General features: G+C 32.4%; 1 protein-coding gene across 2 annotated transcripts in view; it reads left to right on the forward strand.

The window, feature by feature from the left end:
• LOC143054062 (protein DEK-like) overlaps window positions 1-20,368 on the forward strand; it is a 28,128-nt gene that overhangs the window by 3,456 nt on the left and 4,304 nt on the right. Inside the window, exons 2-9 of one of the 2 annotated variants that reach the window (XM_076226931.1) lie at window positions 8,468-8,795; window positions 10,211-10,369; window positions 11,374-11,450; window positions 12,038-12,132; window positions 12,662-12,816; window positions 15,485-15,696; window positions 16,643-16,748; window positions 18,697-18,776. In XM_076226931.1, coding sequence (XP_076083046.1) covers window positions 8,468-8,795; window positions 10,211-10,369; window positions 11,374-11,450; window positions 12,038-12,132; window positions 12,662-12,816; window positions 15,485-15,696; window positions 16,643-16,748; window positions 18,697-18,776 — 1,212 coding nt within the window. The remainder of the gene's footprint in view (window positions 1-8,467; window positions 8,796-10,210; window positions 10,370-11,373; window positions 11,451-12,037; window positions 12,133-12,661; window positions 12,817-15,484; window positions 15,697-16,642; window positions 16,749-18,696; window positions 18,777-20,368) is intronic. The other variant, XM_076226941.1, reaches the window with a different exon arrangement.

Raw genomic sequence — 20,368 nt, forward strand, 5'->3', positions numbered from 1 at the left:
AGTAGCAAAAAAAAATCAATTTAAAAACTTTTTTTTATCATGTTTATGAAATTCATTGTTTCATGGCATTCAATAAATTAGTCCCAGTTGTTTCTTATCTTTACATCAAAATGATATGTATTTTTAACAAAGTTATCTAACAAATAGTCTGTTAATGCGTAGTTTTCTCTCTTGGTATATTTTTTCTGTCTACTGTCCATCTGTTGTCATTATCATGAAAATGCGGATTTTTGTCATATCTGGTCCGGTTCCGATCCGCAGTTTACACAAAAATGTGCAATGGCGGCCGTAGAAAAATTTACGAAAATGAGTCTGAGAATAAACATTGTTTGACAAGAGATTGTGAATGAATAAGACGCTTTTAATGCATTAAATGGATTAAACATAGACTTAAGCCAATAATGATAACTTTTTAAAGAAGTATTAAACTTAGTTTAGCTCTTAACAAAAATTCTCGCTCTCGTATTACCGGAAGAGAAAGAAAGTAATTTTTGGAGATGCACAAATAAAGGACCTTTAAAAAAAAAAAAAAAAATCGTTTCAATCTTTGAAATTTCGTATTACAAAACGTAGATTTCGAAATGTTTTGTGATTGCATTTTTCCATGTCGAAATTGGTGATTGCAGACACGTGGTATTAGTCATGTCACAAGTGTCAGCTTGGGATATTCGCATCCAAACAGTTATCACCCTGAGGGCAATTAACACCTAGCTATTAAATCTCTTAATTGCCTTTAGTGTCCGACTTAAAGGGATTACAATTAAAGGTGATATAATTTTTATGATCATAATCGATAATAGATGAAAGTTCAAAATTGAGGACAAGTAAAATAGCATCTTCAAAATAATTATAGCGTCGCGGGAATTATTATAGCATCACGGTGAAAAATATAGCGTCGCGGTACCGCGACGCTAAAACGGCCTGGGGAGAACACTGAAGTGAAACGATGCATGAACTTACAAGCCCGACTGGAAATCGCTTGAATACCTGGACGTGTCACCTCACACCCCTAACAATACCTTTGGGAGTTATACCTTTAGCCATGCGGGTGATCAGTTGAGAGAAGATCCAAATTTATTTGAATAAAGTTTATTACATAAAAGAATTATGAACAAATTAGATTTTCGAAAACAAGTAAATTTTCATGGAACACTTACTTATGATTTGAACTTTGACTTTTTAACTATTTCCAATATTAACAGTTTAAAAATAACAGGCCATGGTTATTTTTAAAAAATAAGAAAATTTTCCGAATCAAGTTTGTTAACTAGTCGGATAAAACAACCGTACGATTGACAAGATATCGAACGCAATTACGACTACATCAGGTTACTGTAGTTTAAGTCATTAGACATATCGTGGTTTTAAATCAGACAAGATGACAAAATGGCTGAACGCAGAGACTTGATACTCTAAATTTAAAATTGATGGTGATCTCTTATCTAGCAGAATAAAACTTTAATATCTTTGAATTTGAACGTTTCTATACAGAATGGACATAATATCAATTTTGGATTTTTTTGCGAAGTTTCCCTTTAAAGCAAGTGTACTGCCCTACATAAAGATTTTTTGTTCATTGTTTCTAAATAAAGTGAGATTCTGACAACTTTTTTTTTGTGTTGATAAAATCGTAATCATGTTTTGTTAGTGTAATGCTATAAATATGTTTTTTTACAAGAGATCATAGGAGCCACGCTGTTAAAACAATTGTCTTGCATGTTTTTGATTTAAAATCTTTAAAGTTTTACTTATACCAAGCTATAGACATGCAGTATTTACATCAAAGCAAGTTAAATCAACAATCATGATTTTTAAAAACCCTCAACAATATTACCAAATTTAGCTGTTTTGAATACTAATTAGCTGTTATCATACATAATTAACATTTAATAATTAATCATCAAATTAATAGAAAAACAAATCTATATCATAATTCCTCAAATGTTATTCAAGAAAACAGAATTATTTGGTATATACAATCTTATTTAAGTCTTCCAGTTTTCCATCTGAATAAATATGATTAATAACTGGTGCATGCGTGGCCTATTTATTAAAAATCAGTTAGTATTTTAGTTATATACAAGACGGTGCAGAGAACTGATGTAGTGATTAAAACTATGTACAGGAGATGAATCACTTCCATGATTGACCATCTTAAATGGAAGTCACTGGAAACTCGCAGAAACATCAATCGAGTAACAATGATGTATAAGATCACACACCAACTTATAGCAGTCGACCCAAACCTTTACCTCTCAGCACAGCCAGTCAAAAACACAAGATTCACCAATTCACTACAATATCAAACTTTTAGCACCAGAACAGATTACTTTAAGTACAGCTTTTTTCCATACGCAGTTGTACTCTGGAATTCACTATCACAAAACATCATTAGTGTAAACTCTTTGGATCAGTTTAAAATACTAATCCAAAGTCAGTATATTTAGTCATCCACCCTGTTTGTACATGTATGTAAATGAGTTAATTTTTGTTTTTTATTTTTGCACAAATTTAATTTTTGATTAATGCACGCATTAGATTGTTACTTTTTATTAAGCGTCTGTTTGCGATGTGCCGACGTGAAGTCATCAATGTGCTGATGGATCATCGTACGTTGTAGATGTAGATGTAGATGAAGCTTTTTAAATGATAGTGGAGAGAATAGCATATGTAAGCTGATCTCTGAAAGAGTCTACTGTCTGTGTATTTACTACTGGGCTTGGTAAAAGATTCCATTGAGTTATTGTGTATGGGAAAAATGAAAATCTTTGATGTATAAATTTGTCTGAAGGTATGAGAATGATGTTTTCTTGTTTTTGAGCCTGATGGGGTGAGAATTGTGCTAGATGGTATAGCAACAAGATGATTTGTGATCTTGTACATCATTATCAGGCGTGCACGCAGTCTGCGTTGTGTTAAAATAGGCCAGTTTAGTGTGTTCAGCATGTTTGATATACTGCTAGTATTATGATACCTGTTGCAGGCATACCGAGCATCTCTCCTTTGGACCATCTCTATCGTTGAGCAGTGATATTGTTGGCTTTTTTCAAAACTACCTCTACCCTTTTTTATTGGGAAAATACATAGGCGGATTTAGGGGGGGCCCCGGGCCCCCCCTTTTTGGGAAAAAATTTGGTTGCTTATATAGGGAATCACTGAAGCGTGACTGGAGCGGGCCCCCTCTTAGGTCAGTCAGTGGGCCCCCACTTATGAAAATTTCTGGATCCGCCACTGAAATATGCGGCATTTTCATCAAATTGGGAAATTTAAAATAAACCGTGAATTTGATTGTTACAGACCCATTTTCAAGAGTCAAACCCTGCTTTAAAATAAGACCCCATTTCGTCAGTGATGATACATAAATGGACCCTCAAATGTGCACATATAGTCGTTTTAGGCAAGAAAATTGTTTAAATGAGTGGGTTTCAGTTTGTATTCATGCATAATTACTACTGAGACTGCACTGTTTGGGAAAAAAGTTGTCTTTTTGGGAATAATTTTAAGCCATTTTTTTTTCAAATTGGGATCTTCTCCAGGGGAAAAAGCCTTTATTCTCCACTAATTTAAGGCAAACAATATCACTGTCGAGATAGATTCTGAAGTGTGGGGTCCCAAACTGAGTATTCAAGTTGGGAACGAACAAGTGCTTGGTATGCCTGGCTCTTGATGTTTTGATTTGATGTTTTCAGGTTTCTTTTAAGGAAGCCGAGAGTTTTGTTGGCTTTCGAGATATTGTCATCTATGTGTTCGTCCCATGTAAGGTTTGATTGTTATGTGATGCCTTAGTTCTTAGCAGATGTAACAGTTTCTAAAGTATGATTGTGAAGAGTATAATTATGTTGTAGAGGTTGACGTTTGTTGTGACAGAGAGAACATTACACTTGTCTGGGTGGAAGGCCATCAGCCAGTCCTCTTCCCATTTTGCAGCTGCATCAAGGTCAGCTTGCAGTTTTAGGCAGTCACTCTGGGATTTAACTGGCATGTATATAATACTGTCATCAGCAAATAATCTTAGTTTGCTATGTGTAAGGTAGTCTGGAAGGTCGTTGATATACGCCAAGAATAAGACTGGACCTAAGACAATACCTTGTGAAACCCCAGAGGTGACTGGGACTGTGCTTGATGATTTTCCATCTAGAACAACCGTCTGTACAATCTACATGATCTAATAATTCAACTGAAATTTGAATAAAAATTAAGCGCGAACATGTAGGGTGTGAACAGACTTCAGGGGCGAACACGCGAGGTGCAAACGTGTAGGGTGGGAAAGTGTATTGGGCGCGAATGGACCTGATACTTCAATATCGTAGCGGCAACATAGATTTTTGTTCACTGAACAAATAGCTATCCCAGGGTTTAAGCTAGGATTTCGAGGACTTGTCACTTTTGCACGCTATTACAGCTTTTACATTAATGCTAGCAAGACAAATCTTTGTTTGGCTTGCTTGCTTTGTTTGTATCAGTGTTTGCTCAAGCATGGCAATTAAGATAGGCGGGGCTTCAGCTTGTATACATCATACTTAAATTTTATTGGACGTTATGTTTGAGGTTAAGGACACTAAATTTTAAAACATCCTATGACTCATATTCTCACATGTTTCCTTACCTGTAAATATACAATAAAGACAGGATTCTACTTCGTCGAAATTATCTCCCCATTACGCCAGTTCATTTTCACAATCGTAGAAATGGAAGACAATTTTTTTTTTCAAATATCCAATTTAAAGACTGTCGTCAACCACTTTTAGTAAAATAGCTATTCGAACACACCTACTCTGATTTTGTGATCCATTGGATAGGTATTTCACTTCACCCCTATATTTCATCATTTAGTACTGTGATTTTTTTTATGTTATAAAGTCAACCTGTAGCTTTGCTATATAAAAATGATACAATCTGAAGCGAGATGATGTATCAAATACTCTTGCTTTGTACGTTTTCAAGACAAAATATTCATCTCATAACACACCCTAACATAAAAAATGTACACTCGATTTCCTCTTTTCGATACAATTGTTTCCCATTTTTGGAATATTTTCTTTAGTTACATAATGGAAGGGCAGACATGGAAATAACTGACTGAACTAATAAAGATTGATATGTTATAAAAAAACAATATTAGGTCAATGTTTCTCAGCCTCATACAAGAAAAAAGTATATATTTTTCTTTCATTGACAAATTATTGTTTTTTATACGACCGCAAATTTTGAAAAAATTTTCGTCGTATATTGCTATCACGTCGGCGTCGTCGTCGTCGTCGTCCGGCGTCCGAATACTTTTAGTTTTCGCACTCTAACTTAAGTAAAAGTGAATAGAAATCTATGAAATTTTAACACAAGGTTTATGACCATATAAGGAAGGTTGGTATTGATTTTGGGAGTTTTGGTCTCAACATTTTAGGAATTAGGGGCCAAAAAGGGCCCAAATAAGCATTTTCTTGGTTTTCGCACCATAACTTTAGTTTAAGTTAATAGAAATCTATGAAATTTTGACACAAGGTTTATGACCACAAAAGAAAGATTGGGATTGATTTTGGGAGTTTTGGTTTCAACAGTTTAGGAATAAGGGGCCAATAAAGGGCCCAAATAAGCATTTTTCTTGGTTTTCGCACAATAACTTTAGTTTAAGTAAATAGAAATCAATGAAATTTAAACACAATGTTTATGACCACAAAAGGAAGGTTGGTATTGATTTTGGGAGTTTAGGACCCAACAGTTTAGGAATTAGGGGCCAAAAAGGGACCCAAATAAGCATTTTTCTTGGTTTTCGCACCATAACGTTAGTATAAGTAAATACAAATCTATGAAATTTAAACACAAGGTTTATGACCATAAAAGGAAGGTTGGTATTGATTTTGGGAGTTTTGGTCCCAACAGTTTAGGAAAAAGGGGCCCAAAGGGTCCAAAATTAAACTTTGTTTGATTTCATCAAAATTGAATAATTGGGGTTCTTTGATATGCCGAATCTAACTGTATATGTAGATTCTCAACTTTTGGTCCCGTTTTCAAATTGGTCTACATTAAGGTCCAAAGGGTCCAAAATTAAACTTTTAGTTTGATTTTGACAAAAAATGAATCGGTTGGGTTCTTTGATATGTTGAATCTAAAAATTTACTTAGATTCTTGATTATTGGTCCAGTTTTCAAGTTGGTCCAAATCGGGGTCCAAAATTAAACTTTGTTTGATTTCATCCAAAATTGAATCCTTGGGGTTCTTTGATATGCCAAATCTAACTGTGTATGTAGATTCTTCATTTTTGGTCCTGTTTTCAAATTGGTTTACATTAAAGTCCAAAGGGTCCAAAATTAAACTAAGTTTGATTTTAACAAAAATTGAATTCTTGGGCCTCTTTGATATGCTGAATCTAAACATGTACTTAGATTTTTGATTATGGGCCCAGTTTTCAAGTTGGTCCAAATCAGGATCTAAAATTATTATATTAAGTATTGTGCAATAGCAAGTCTTTTCAATTGCACAGTATTGTGCAATGGCAAGAAATATCTAATTGCACAATATTGTGAAATAGCAATTTTTTTTTTAATTAGAGTTATCTTTCTTTGTCCAGAATAGTAAGCAAGAAATATCCTATTGCACAATATTGTGCAATAGCAAGAATTTTTTTTTAATTGGAGTTATCTTTCTTTGTCCAGAATCAACTTAAATCTTTGTTATATACAATATACAATGTATATACACTTTTTACTACCAACTGATAAATTTAAATAATCTTTACCATTCAGTGATAACAAACAGTTTTTTTACATCTTAATATTTTATGATGTATTTAAATGAGTAGTTATTGTTGCAAACTCCATTAGAATATTTTAATTGAGATTAGTTTTGGAATAAGGGAAAGGGGGATGTGATTAAAAAATTGGGTTGGAATAAGGGAAAGGGGGATGTGATTAAAAAATTGGGTTCTTCAAACATTTTTTTGAGAGGATTAATATTCAACAGCATAGTGAATTGCTCTAAGAGAAAACAAAAAATTTAAGTTCATTAGAACACATTCATTCTGTGTCAGAAACCTATGCTGTGTCAACTATTTAATCACAATCCAAATTTAGAGCTGAATCCAGCTTGAATGTTGTGTCCATACTTGCCCCAACCGTTCAGGGTTCAACCTCTGCGGTCGTATAAAGCTACGCCCTGCGGAGCATCTGGTTTACAGGTGAGGAAACATGTGAGAATATTTGTCATGTGATGTTTTAAAATTAGGTGTCCTTAACCTCAAACATAACGTCCAATAAAATTGAAGTATGATGTATACAAGCTGAAGCCCCGCCCATCTTAATTGCCATGCTTGAGCAAACATTGATACAAACAAAGCAAGCAAGCCAAACAAAGATTTTGTCTTGCTAGCATTAATGTAAAAGCTGTAAATTCAACCAATTTTGTGTATATTATCTTCGTCTTTGACTTTGTCAGATTTCAAAGGATTTGGGCATGGTTTTCAGTTATGATTTGACTGTATTGGCCCTTATTATGAAAGACTCTGACATGGGATGTGGAAATTTAGTTCACAATTTCTTTCCAGGTTGTTCCAGGGAATATTTCTGAACAACAAGGAATCACAACAGAAATTAACTTGCAACAATTTTCTCACTGCACAATCATTACACTTATAAAATGTCTAAATCGATCTTTGGATATCATTTCTATTCAGTTAGAACTGTATAAAATCCTTTTTGGAACAATTATAATACTGTAAGGAGGTTGTTAACAAATCAAGAATAGTCATCACGTTTTCTACTTTCGGTTTTAAAATGAAATGAAAACAGAAAGTGACACATGGATAATAAATTCGAAACAAATCCGGATTCATTAGGAAATTATTGATATAATTTTTCGATTTAAATTCCTTTAGTAAGAGATGTATATTTGTCTCTCTCGTTTAATTGATACCAAATGATTTCGTATTTTACGTTTTTGGAGTCTATAAATAGTCATAGGAATTTCTTTTAGGCATGTGTAGCACACAGTACAGGAAGCACCTGTTTGACTCGTGAAAACATGACTGAAAGTTTTGAATAAAGTTCTATATTTTAAATGGAAATTGTTGAAAGTTTTTATGAAAATTTATATCAAATATGACGAAAATGGGTTCGAATGACAAATCTACGACAAACAAACTTCAAATTGTGATCGTTTAAGAATTATTGAAATTCAAATGCGAACTGTCCAAATGACAAAAATATACTTCTGGATGTTGTTGAAATACAAACAAACTGATTTTCCTGGGTGACAATCACAGTGAACCATCATTTAATTAAACATACAATCTATATGTCCAATCACTCCTTATAAAATTGTCATGTCATAATATGTCAATTTCATTATGCATATATATGTGACACCTTTATTAATTTAAATTAAAAAAAAAAGCAAATGTAATTAAGGTCTTATAAACTGACTAGTCTTATAATCTTTTTATAATTGTCTAATGTTTGTTTTTTTTAATGATTAGGACAAGAAGGAAGAAGAAATGGATCAAGAAAGTGATAATGATAATTCTCGTGTGAATGGAAGTGATAGTAGCGAGGATAAAGATAACAGTGAAAATATAACTGAAAAAACAGAAAAACAAGACACTGTACAATCTAAAAAAGAGGATTCATCAGAAAGTAAAACTGAAAAGACTGAAATAAATGATAATTCAGAGGAAATGGAAACAGATAGTCCTAAAAAATCTACCAAGAAAACTGAAGAAACTAAAAGTAAAAAGAAAAAAGAAGTAAAGAAAGTAGAATCAGAAGAGGAGGATGAGGAAGACGATGAAGATTCAGAACCAAAATGTATATGGTTATTTTTACTTTTTACCATTTGTCTGAAAACAAGTATATCTGAAAGGTGTAAAAAGAACATTATTTTTTTTCTCTGTGTAAATAATATGTTAAAATGTGGATGGTGGATAGTTAAGATTTGTGCTAGTTCTGATCATTAATGACATAAGTTTTTTGTCTTTCTTTGAGTCCACCACAGAAATTGAACAACTAAAAATAACAAATATAACACATTATGTTTTGGTCTGTGTCTCTTGTCCGTTCATTTGTCCCTTATCAGGTTTAAGAAGTTATTGCCCTTAAATGGCAATTTGTTTCAATTATTATTCTTATGTTACTTTTGCTTTTAATAATTTAATATCTGAAAAATTAAAAGTATATCTAATATAGATAGTGGGAACTGTAAAATTTAATAACCATCTACAAGAGAGGATCACCAAATGGGTTGTATTGGCATTGCAGCAGTCAAAATTGATTATAAACATTTTAACTCCAAAATAAAACTAATTATACCCCCGCTTTAAAAAAGGGGGGGTATACTGTTTTACCTCTGTCTGTCCGTCCATCAGTCCGTCAGTCCGTCCCATGAAACTTTCGTCACATTTTTCTCAGGAACTACACATCCACCCTTTCTGTAATTTGGTATCAACATTTATATATGTCAGCCATACCGTGTGATGCGTTTTCAGATTCATCACTTGACAACTTCCTGTTTACCGAACACTTGTCTGATTTTACACATGATAGCCAAGTTGAAAATTTTCGTCACATTTTTCTCAGGAACTACAATACAAGGATTTCTGAAATTTGGTTTCAGGATTTATATAAGTCAGCTATACCGTGTGATGCGTTTTCAGATTCATCACTCGACAACTTCCTGTTTACCGAACACTTGTCTGATTTTACACATGATAGCCAAGTTGAAAATTTTCGTCACATTTTTCTCAGGAACTACAATACAAGGATTTCTGAAATTTGGTTTCAGGATTTATATAAGTCAGCTATACCGTGTGATGCGTTTTCAGATTCATCACTCGACAACTTCCTGTTTACCGAACACTTGTATGATTTTACACATGATAGCCAAGTTGAAAATTTTCGTCACATTTTTCTCAGGAACTACAATACAATGATTTCGGAAATTTGGTTTCAGGATTTATATAAGTCAGCTATACCGTGTGATGCGTTTTCAGATTCATCACTCGACAACTTCCTGTTTACCGAACACTTGCATATTTTTACACTATTAATATTATCCACTTGCGGCGGGGGTATCATCAGTGAGCAGTAGCTCGCAGTTTCACTTGTTGTTCATGTACAGGGATGTTATTTTGCATGAATAGACCCAAATGAATTATGTATACATGTCTGTAATTTGTCTTTATAATATATTATATATTGTTTTATATTGTAATATTACTTTTTAGTGGGTTTATTAGAACAGCCAGTAGTAATAGAATCTGGGAAAAGAGAGAAAAAGAAAGTAGAAAGACTAAGTATGACAGAAGCTTATAACACTCCAAATCAACCTAAAGAAGTGGATATACCTGAGGGTGTTGGAGAGAAATTGGGAGATATTCCAAGGGGTAAAGGGTGTATAGAGTATTTATTATTAGTTTAATATGAATGATGTGACTGTGTGCTTATCACAATGATAAGAAGTCATTCTGATATTTGATACATAATATTGGTATGCAGATTTTCCTTTAATGGCAATAATAAACATGCATTTTAGTCCATTCATTCCAGGATTCTTGACACAAAATTCCTTCGAGAACATGCAAAAAACATAGGAACTATAGTTGTATTGCTGTTCTTCATATCTCACCTTTTTTTTTACATTTCAATGGTCTGTTAAGTTTTTTTGCTGGGTTTCTTGCCATTCATGACTATGCTCAGTGATAATCTTTGTTGCTGCTATTTACCATGATAACATGCTACATACATAGTAGGTCTATTAAGACTATTATAATTGATCGAGAGGAGCATTGTAATGTATACATATTTTTCGTGACAATAGTTACATGATTTTGACCTGATTTTCATTTTTCCCTATATATGGTCTTTAGTACTTTGCAGTCTGTAAATTTCTTATTTTCACTGTTCACAGCAGTCACAGGTCTATTACGATTGGTCTATAAAATGATTTTAGTTTGCGAAATATCTGTCATAAAGGAGTTTCCTGAAGGGACCTTATATTATTAGTTATTATCTGTTGATTTATTTAGTGCAGGGAAATTGTTTATTGTCAGAACACTAATTAACAGAAAAACATGCTTATTATTTTTAATGTTTGAAATTTTTGCCATATTAAATTGATTTTTTTTTGCTAGTTTACTTAAAAAGGCAGCAATCAAAAACACAAAACACATTGAAGAACATAGAAGATAATTGTTTATACTACATACCAATTTTGGCAATGGTAACCTACTCATGACTGATTTCATGGTCAATCTTATTTATTATTTACATTTCGATAATAGATATTTTTTGAAACCTAGAACATAAATTTGACATATTATTCATTAAAAATTAATTTTGAAATGATTTCCTTACTGTATTTACATTTTTTATTATTTTTTTGTTTTAGTTGAGTTTCAGATAAACAAATTTAAAGCTGAAGATCTGAAGACATTACATCGGGTACTATTCGGAAAAATTACAGCTGTAAGTATCACACATGAATCTTAGTAGTTAGTGGAATATTTCATTTTAGTTATGCATGCAGTAATACAGGGTAATAGGGATTCATTTGATTTCAGTTTTTCGTAATTCTGCATACAACCCAATAGAAAGTTGTAATTTGTTGAACATTTCTCATGGCTCCTGAAAATCACATTACTTGTTATATATGCTCTTGTGTTTTGAAGACTTCTTAGGTTGGGGATGAGTTCAGTATAGCTTTTAATGAGCTGGGACCTTACTTTTGCAATTACATCATTTTATTCTTAATTAATCCACTTTAAAAAAAGCTGGAACCTTTAGAATTAAAAAAAGTTTAAATAAAAAAAGTTTACTTTTTTTCACAATTACATGTACATCATTTAATTCTTATTTAATCCACATAAGCAAATGAAACAAACAACTGGTGTACATTTTTGTCCTTATATAAAACTTATATTTTAGACCTGTCTGCCTATTTAAGTTGAAACTTTTATATCAAGTGATCATGCAACAACACATCCATTTTGATCATGAGTAATATAGTGTTTGCTCAAATATGATAGTTCTTTATATAATTTTTTTTTTAAAAGGCAACAAAAGTGAAGAAAAATATACGACTATTTACTGGATTTGAATTTAAGAAAGATGACAAAGAATATAAAAAAAGACGAGATATGCTCCTTAAGTAAGTATGCATTATGATATGAAACCTATTTTTCGGCTCTTTATCATTTAATTGCTTAATGTGCTGTCAATTTTTGCCAGTACAGGCAGATTTTTACCTCATTAATATAAAAATGGTCTATTGTACATATTTTAAAATATTTTTCAATCTGTTGTAGAGATGAAAAGATGTCATGGTAGCTCATGAAAATCTCTTAAATATTCACATCACATTATTTCTATCCTTTACTTGAAAGTTATACTTTAAGAGATAACAATTTTTTCTACCTAATTATATAATTAGCATTATTATTTACATTTATTGTCTGATTGGTTATCAGGGGGAATTTTTAAGATAGGACAGACTTGAAATTCAAAGGAGTTGAAAACTAATAGACACTAAACATTTTACATAGTAATCTTGTTTCATTAATTGAGAAACATTTACAAATAAGCAAATATGTATCTTCAAATACTTTAATGTTCCTAGTGTTTTATTCCATTATCCTAAAATTTATATATTTGCCTGATAATATTCTTTTCATTTTCAGTCGAAATTTCCATATGCCCATGTTGAAAGTTGTTTGTGAAGTACTAGATTTAGAAAAGAAAGGAACAAAAGATGAAGTAGCTGAAAGAGTAATGGCTTTTTGTATGGCTCCAAAATCCACAGGGAAAAAAGTACCACAGTCAAAGAAGAGAAAACGTATGTTTTCATTTAGAAGATTGTGTAGAATTTTTCATTCATTCCTTGTTACCTAATGCAAAATAGTTGCATATTGTCCATCTTCAGGTGCTAACAAATAACATTTAGACTTGTGTTGTCTTCTTAAAAGGGCCCACATTGAGGATGAAGAAACCCCATAGTTTGTAGAAAGAGAATGCTGTAAAATGAAACTTTGATTTAAACAGATTACTTATTTTAAGAAACATTTTTGTACTAAGATTTCAACAAAAAATATTATATTTAGAATTACAAGTTATTCCAAGACAAATGCATTCTCAGTATGAAAAGCAATCTGTAGTCAGCCTTATTCAGAATGACCACCAAATTAGTAAATGTTTGCACATGTCCTATGTCAAGAATCTGATGTACAGTAGTTGTTGTTTGTTTTTGTAATTTATATGTGTTTCTTGTTTCTCATTTTTTATAGACTGTTGGTTTTCCCCGTTTGAATGGTTTTACACTAGTAATTTTGGGGCCCTTTATAGCTTGTTGTTCAGTGTGAGCCAAGGCTCTGTGTTGAAGGCTGTACATTGACCTATAATGGTTTACTGTTATAAATTGTTATTTGGATGGAGAGTTGTCTCATTGGCACTCACACCACATCTTCCTATATCTATTTAAAGCATGGGTTTTGCTTTGCTTTCGATGTCTCAATTCAGTTACTGCCTCTGTTACCTTAACTTATGAAATGACTCAATTCTTGAGAACGGCAAGACAGAATGATATCTAATTTGACAGTTCTGTTTTGAAGTGTCGTTTCTTATGATGCTGATCTTAATTTCCAATGGGTCATCAAGAGAGATAAAAATTTACATTCAAATAATTGAAACCTTAAAAATCAGTACAGTAGATTCTGGTTATTTGTATAGCCTATTTGTCAGACAAAATTATGCAATAAAGCGGAGTATTCTTATATCCGAAATGCCAAAACTACAGAGTCAAATAACATCGATACATTGCTGGATAGAACAGATCAGGAAATCCCTAAAGAAAGATGATCGCCTGTAATCCACATACAACATACTAAATGTTGATTTATTCTTATAAAAATTATATATCTAGTGTCATATGTGTTATTTTATTTTGTTTCTTTAAATAAAGATTATAAACATATTTTGTTTTAGTTTATTTGCGTTCCGACTTACCTTTACCTGGGATACGAAAATAAACTGTTCTAAAAATAGATTTGTTTCTATGTTTCTATGACCCATATGTACAATGTACATTGCTACGCTTTGATTAAAATAAACTTTTAAACAATACTTCACAGTTTATAATTATTTTAACAATAGATGTGTAATGAATTGCCTTTGATATGCAGGTGGACTGTGAAGTAACACCTCGTTAGTTTCGTATATGCAAAGCAGAAATGGGGCCCTGTACGGGTTATTTGCTGGACACACGTGTTGAAAGTGTGAAAATAATAATTAAAAGTGAATGCTCTTTTCATAAAATATCAAAAATAAATGATTGATGTATAAAATTCTTTAACCATATATAAATGCCCTACAATATTTAACATTAATATACAGATCACCCCAAGCCCAATTACTAGAGTTCATATTGGTTATGTCATGATCGATAATTAGCAGGAGTTATTGTTTTTAAAATTAACCCCAAATGTAATCTATGGACAATTGCTTAAATCCAATCAATTATTAACACCTTTTCAAGTTTGAGATAGAATGGTCAGTGTTTTTACAACAATTATCTGTTTGACATTTTTATGACCTCGAGGCTTAAAATAGAACATGGGAAACTTTACCTGTGTAGACATCGAGGTTTATTATGCCCCACCTACGATAGTAGAGGGGCATTATGTTTTCTGGTCTGTGCCTCCGTTCGTTCGTTCGTCCGTCCATCTGTGCGTCCGTTCGCTTCAGGTTAAAGTTTTTGGTCAAGGTAGTTTTTGAAGAAGTTGAAGTCCAATCAACTTGAAACTTAGTACACATGTTCCCCATGATATGATCTTTCTAATTTTAATGCCAAATTATAGTTTTGACCCCAATTTCATGGTCCACTGAACATAGAAAATGATAGTGTGAAGTTCAGGTTAAAGTTTTTGGTCAAGGTAGTTTTTGATGAAGTTAAAGTTACATCAACTTGAAACTTAGTACACATGTTCCCTATATGATTTTTCTAATTTTGATTCCAAATTAAAGTTCTGAACCCAATTTTCACGGTCCACTGAACACAGAAAATGATAGTGCGAGTGGGGCATCGTGTACTATGGACACATTCTTGTTTTTAAATCAAATTCCATAATATAAACACATAAGAAACTGTTTATTTTATTTTTAACTTTATTTTAATAACACAACAGTAAATATGAAATAATAACGAAAATAAAGATGCATTCAAGAAAATTATACTTAACGAATTGACGTTTCCGGTCAAAAATCTCGTCAGTTTTAACTAAGCATATCTAGACGTCAATAATTTTCTATGCAATAAACCGAAAGGCCACTTGTAAGGCTATGCATATAACCGGACAATTTAACATTAGATGAATGGGGAATGGTTTTGTGCAGGAGGAAACTATGCAATTAACCGAATTATGCTATTAAGCGGTATGCAATTAAGTGGAATCGATTGTATATGCATCAGAAAAAGTAACTTGATCATTGTTTTCAAAAATTTATTTAAGGATCAGAAACAAAAGGAAAAGGTGACAAGAAAAAAACCAAGAAAGACAGTAAATCTTCTAAGAAAAAGAAGTCAAAAGAAAAAGTGAAGGGTTCAGATGATGAAGATGATGACGAGGAGGAGGAAGAAGAGAAATCAGAGGAAGAGGAGGATGAGGAGGAAGAAGAAGAAAGTGAGGAAGAAGAGGTGGAGGAGGAACCTGAAGAGGTAAAAGTGAGAATCACAGTTAAGGATGTACATTGTACTTAAGTGTAATTTTAAAAAATCGAGAATTTAAAATTCATACTATAGGTTGAAAAAGCATTCATTAGTAAAAGAACATAATAAGCTAAAAACATTGATAGATTCTGGAGCTCTTTTTGAGATATAGTTTTTAAAGATGGTGGGAAAAGGCTTACTCTGACTTTGGTATTAGTAAATAGAAAAAAATCCAACCATCTATAATCTGCTTTATTTTGGTAAATGGCCTTTTATGAGATATTGAAGTCTTATATTTAAAAAAAGGTGTTATGGGGCAAAATATTTTACTTTGTATCGTAGGGAAAAAAACAAGTAAGAAAATCTAACACAAATTCTAGATCCTCAATACTATCAAGAGTGGGCTGATGTCAGATATATATGTTATTATTTGATATAAAAAAAAATCAAACTGTTTGATCATTGGTAGAAAACATCATGAGATCTTTAATATATCCCAACTTAAGGAGTGGGTGGTTTACTACATTCACCTTGTTCATTTGTCTGTCTGTCTAAGTTAGATCAAAGTTTTGGTTTGGGTTAATGTGGATTCATTGTTTTGGTGGGTATGAATTTACCTGGAATTTGTTTTCCAGGTTTTATCAATCTCTGCATACAATGCTTGTCATTCGTTGAACATTTGAAATTGTTTGTCTGTACTCAAATATCCACAAAATTGATATCAAGGGAATAGTAATGAATCCATTATTTTGTGGTCAAATTTACTAGAAACTTAGTACACTTGTTTATTACAAAGTGAATTGTTTAATATAAATGCCTCAAACAAATCAGATTTACCACAATTTTCACAGTAAGCATGCTAGCTTGTGTATGCTCTTATTAATTGTTTCATAACAAAAATTTACAAGATATCATTAGTGTATCTATTTTGGTATTAATGTAGCTTTTTTATCAAAATCAGGCACCTAAAAAGAAAAAAGCAAAGAAAGAAACCCCTGCAAAGAAACCAGCTCCAGCTAAGAAGGAAACAAAGAAAAAAGAAAAACCTACACCTCAAAAGAAAAAAGGTATGTGTACTTTTGGATTAAAAGGAATAGCTGTTGATATATACAATTCAAGAACGTTCACAAATTGAAAGATCAGATAAATCAAGTAGGCAAGATGTTTACTATTTTAAAGGTTAATTCCAGTTTGTCAACTCTGGAAGATGATTCCAAAAGAGGGGTAGTGGACTATATACATGTATCAGCAAGGTCTCAAACAAGATTAGATGTTTGACAGGAGTTATGCCTCTTAGAAATGAAAATTAAACTAATACAAGCACTCACACTGCTTCATTTTTTTGGCATTACAAATCTGGGTGCTTCTATCTAATATACACTCAAGAATGTGTTTGAAATATTATGAATATGTATGGAGATTTCTTGTTTATATTTTTCTTGAAAATATATCACAGGTTATTAAGCATTGTTTAGGAAACCTAAAGGATCTTTGCATTTGAATTGCAAATTTTATGGATTAATTGTCCTTGGACAATAAAGAGATGTGCTGAGGTTTGAAAAATAAGTTGGGCCTCGGTGGCCAAATGGTCCAAGTAGTTACTACTCTAATCACTAGCCAATCAACACTGAGGCTGTGAGTACGAACCTCATTCTTGTGGGCGCACTCAACTTCAATCTTAATTGATAAGGATTGTCAGTTTGCCTATAGAAGGTTGTGGTTTTCTCTGACACTCCACTTCCTCCTCCAATAAAAACTGGCTTCCTAGAAATGACCCAAAGGCGGTGGCGTTAAGACACAAAAAAACAAATCCAAAAATAAGAACATTTTTCTGTTAGGCTTAAATTAAAATATTGTTTGTTTGCCCTTTACCAACTGACCATATAAATTCGTTCCGACTGAAAATCCTTTATTTGTATTTACCAGCAAGATTTTAATTTATTCTATTTTTTCATTCCTACCGAAATTTGTATTTCCCACTCGAAACTTTTTTACCGGAATCCTCAGGTTTTATCTTCCCCTGTACAAAGTTGTCAGTTTGGTATCACATGAGCGTTTAACATGAACACTTCCATTTAGAGATTCAAAGCATTTATTTGAAATCATGGGTGAACGTTGCCCTGTGTCTTATACTTGAAGAGCAGGGCTCGTTCAAAAAAGTTCGTCCAATACAAAATTATCAATGTACAAAATATTTTGTAAACGGACGTTGTAACCTATGTAGGGATGGCCTTTGGTGATCCGTAGATCAGGATGATTATGTTAACTATGTCTTTCACCAGCTTTGACATATTATTTACATCTGACATAAACCAAAGGCCTGTAAAGTGGAAAATTATTGGCAGTAAAATCGCCATGTTTTTTCCATACAGACCATTTATAAATGTGACGAAAAATACGTGACAATTGAGTTTCAAAATCTTGTAGCATTTTTATTGGAAACATCAGCCCACACGGAAATTTAAAAACTCTTATGCTTGAAAGTAAAATAAGACAAATGCTTAGTTTTTGCTCTTCCAACTGGTTGCATGACGACGATGGTGGTGGGAAATAATTTGTTGAAAATATGCTGCACAGCCTAGGGACTATTTATACTATATAGAAAGTCCCTGCACAGCCCTATATACATGTATTTGAAAACAAAATACTAGTGCATATGAATAAACTTCACATTCTACATGATATTTTTTTTTTTTAACTTTCTGTTTAATAGTAAAAACATACTTAAACAAAAGCAATACAGACAAAAATGATATCAGGCAGATTTTGTATCTATAAAATAAAATATTATACCTACCTGCCTACCCATGACACAAATTGTACTGAGCCAAGTTATTTTATGGAAAATAAAAATAAAATATTTTACCTACCTACCTACCCTGTTTCAAAAAATAGGGTCAGTAAAGAACAAACAAACAATATTTTAATTTAGGCCTTATATCTGTTACAAAATCTATTTCTAACTTTTTGAACATGCTAATTTTTTTCAAATAAATATTTGTATTCATATTTAAGAATCAGAATCAGAAGAGGAAAGTGAACAGAGTTCAGATGATGAAGAACCACTTGTTAAAAAAGCACCGTCAGCACCAACAGTAAGTATTAAATCTTTGCAGTAAAATGAAAAAAAGCTGCCTGTTGTGCTGGTAATTGCATTTGGGGACAATTTTGTTATACCAAAAATTTATATATACAATTGCCTGTATAAGTTAAAAAGGAGAAGGTTCACAAAGGCTTAAATTGGCCCTCAATTTTTAATGTTTTATAAATCGGGGCAAAATATTACAAATTTCACATAGAAATACTTGTGATAATACTATTAAGACAAAATATTTTTTTCTAGCACTTTCCTTTACAATTTATGGAGCTATGACCCCTTAAATAAACATAATTTGTATTAAAAGGTCAATTTTGGTACTTTTTTCCAGAATTTTTAATTGTTTTTGGCATAATTAACTTTGGCTGCCATCTACAATCCAAAAAGATTTTATATTGATGAAATCTATATCAAAATTGGAACCTTTTGGTTACAACACATTTAAGATCGTAGGTGGTGGCCAAGGTGTTTTTTAAAGCTTTTAGGTTTAAAAAATGCACAAAATCATCATATTTTGACAAAATGTCCAAAATGGGCTTCTTTTGGAGAATATTATGTTCTCTTATGAAAAGAACTGATATATTTAGCATTTAAACTTTTGAAATAGACCCATTTACGAACCAATTTGAGACCTTTGTGGTGTTTTATGATAAAAGTTGATATTTTAGGCCATTTTGTGCCATAAGTGAACCTTGTCCTTTGTAAGGGTTCCACGGAACCCAGTGTCTCGACTTCTTTTGCTGTAAATCGCAGGCTTAACAAAATGAGGATAAAAATCAATAAAAATATTCCTCTTGGTACCAAGGATCCGGAAATTTTTTCACCTAATTTAGGTCATTTTCATATAACTTAAAAGTTGGTGCCCCTTTTCAAAAACAGATTGTCAAAATCTCATTACTGCATGAGTATGCTCCTACTCGTAGCATCAACGAACTTGTTTAACTGTTGCATCGTGTTTACTTCATGGTTTATCCTACCATTTTCCTAAAAATCGATCAAGAGCAACTAAGGGAAGGCAACAGTTTAAGAATAAAATGATTTTAATGTCTCAAAATCATAATTTTCTCAGTCATCGCTTACGTTTCTTTCGATTCTGAAGTCGAAATTCAAACCAGATGTAATGCGACAATACTAAAACGAACAATTCCGGACTTATTCCCGGGATTAGTTTTGTTGTCGAGCCTGCAACTTTTGTTGTAGAAAGCTCGACATAGGGATAGTGATCCGGCGGCGGTGTTAGCTCACTTCTTAAAAGCTATTTATTTTAGAAGGTGGAAGACCTGGATGCTTCATATTTTGTATATAGATGCCTCATGTTACGAAGTTTCCGTCAGTCACATGTCCATTGTCCTTGACCTCATTTTCATGGTTCAGTAACCACTTGAAAAAAAAGTTCAGATTTTTTGTAATGTTAAATTCTCTCTTACTGTAAGTAATAGGATAACTATATTTAGTATGTGTGTACCTTGCAAGGTCCTCATGCCAGTCAGACAGTTTTCACTTGACCTCGACCTCATTTCATGGATCAGTGAACAAGGTTAAGTTTTGGTGGTCAAGTCCATATCTCAGATACTATAAGCAATAGGTCTA

The sequence above is a fragment of the Mytilus galloprovincialis genome, chromosome 1, assembly GCF_965363235.1.
Source record: "Mytilus galloprovincialis chromosome 1, xbMytGall1.hap1.1, whole genome shotgun sequence".
Classification (NCBI taxonomy): Eukaryota; Metazoa; Mollusca; class Bivalvia; order Mytilida; family Mytilidae; genus Mytilus; species Mytilus galloprovincialis.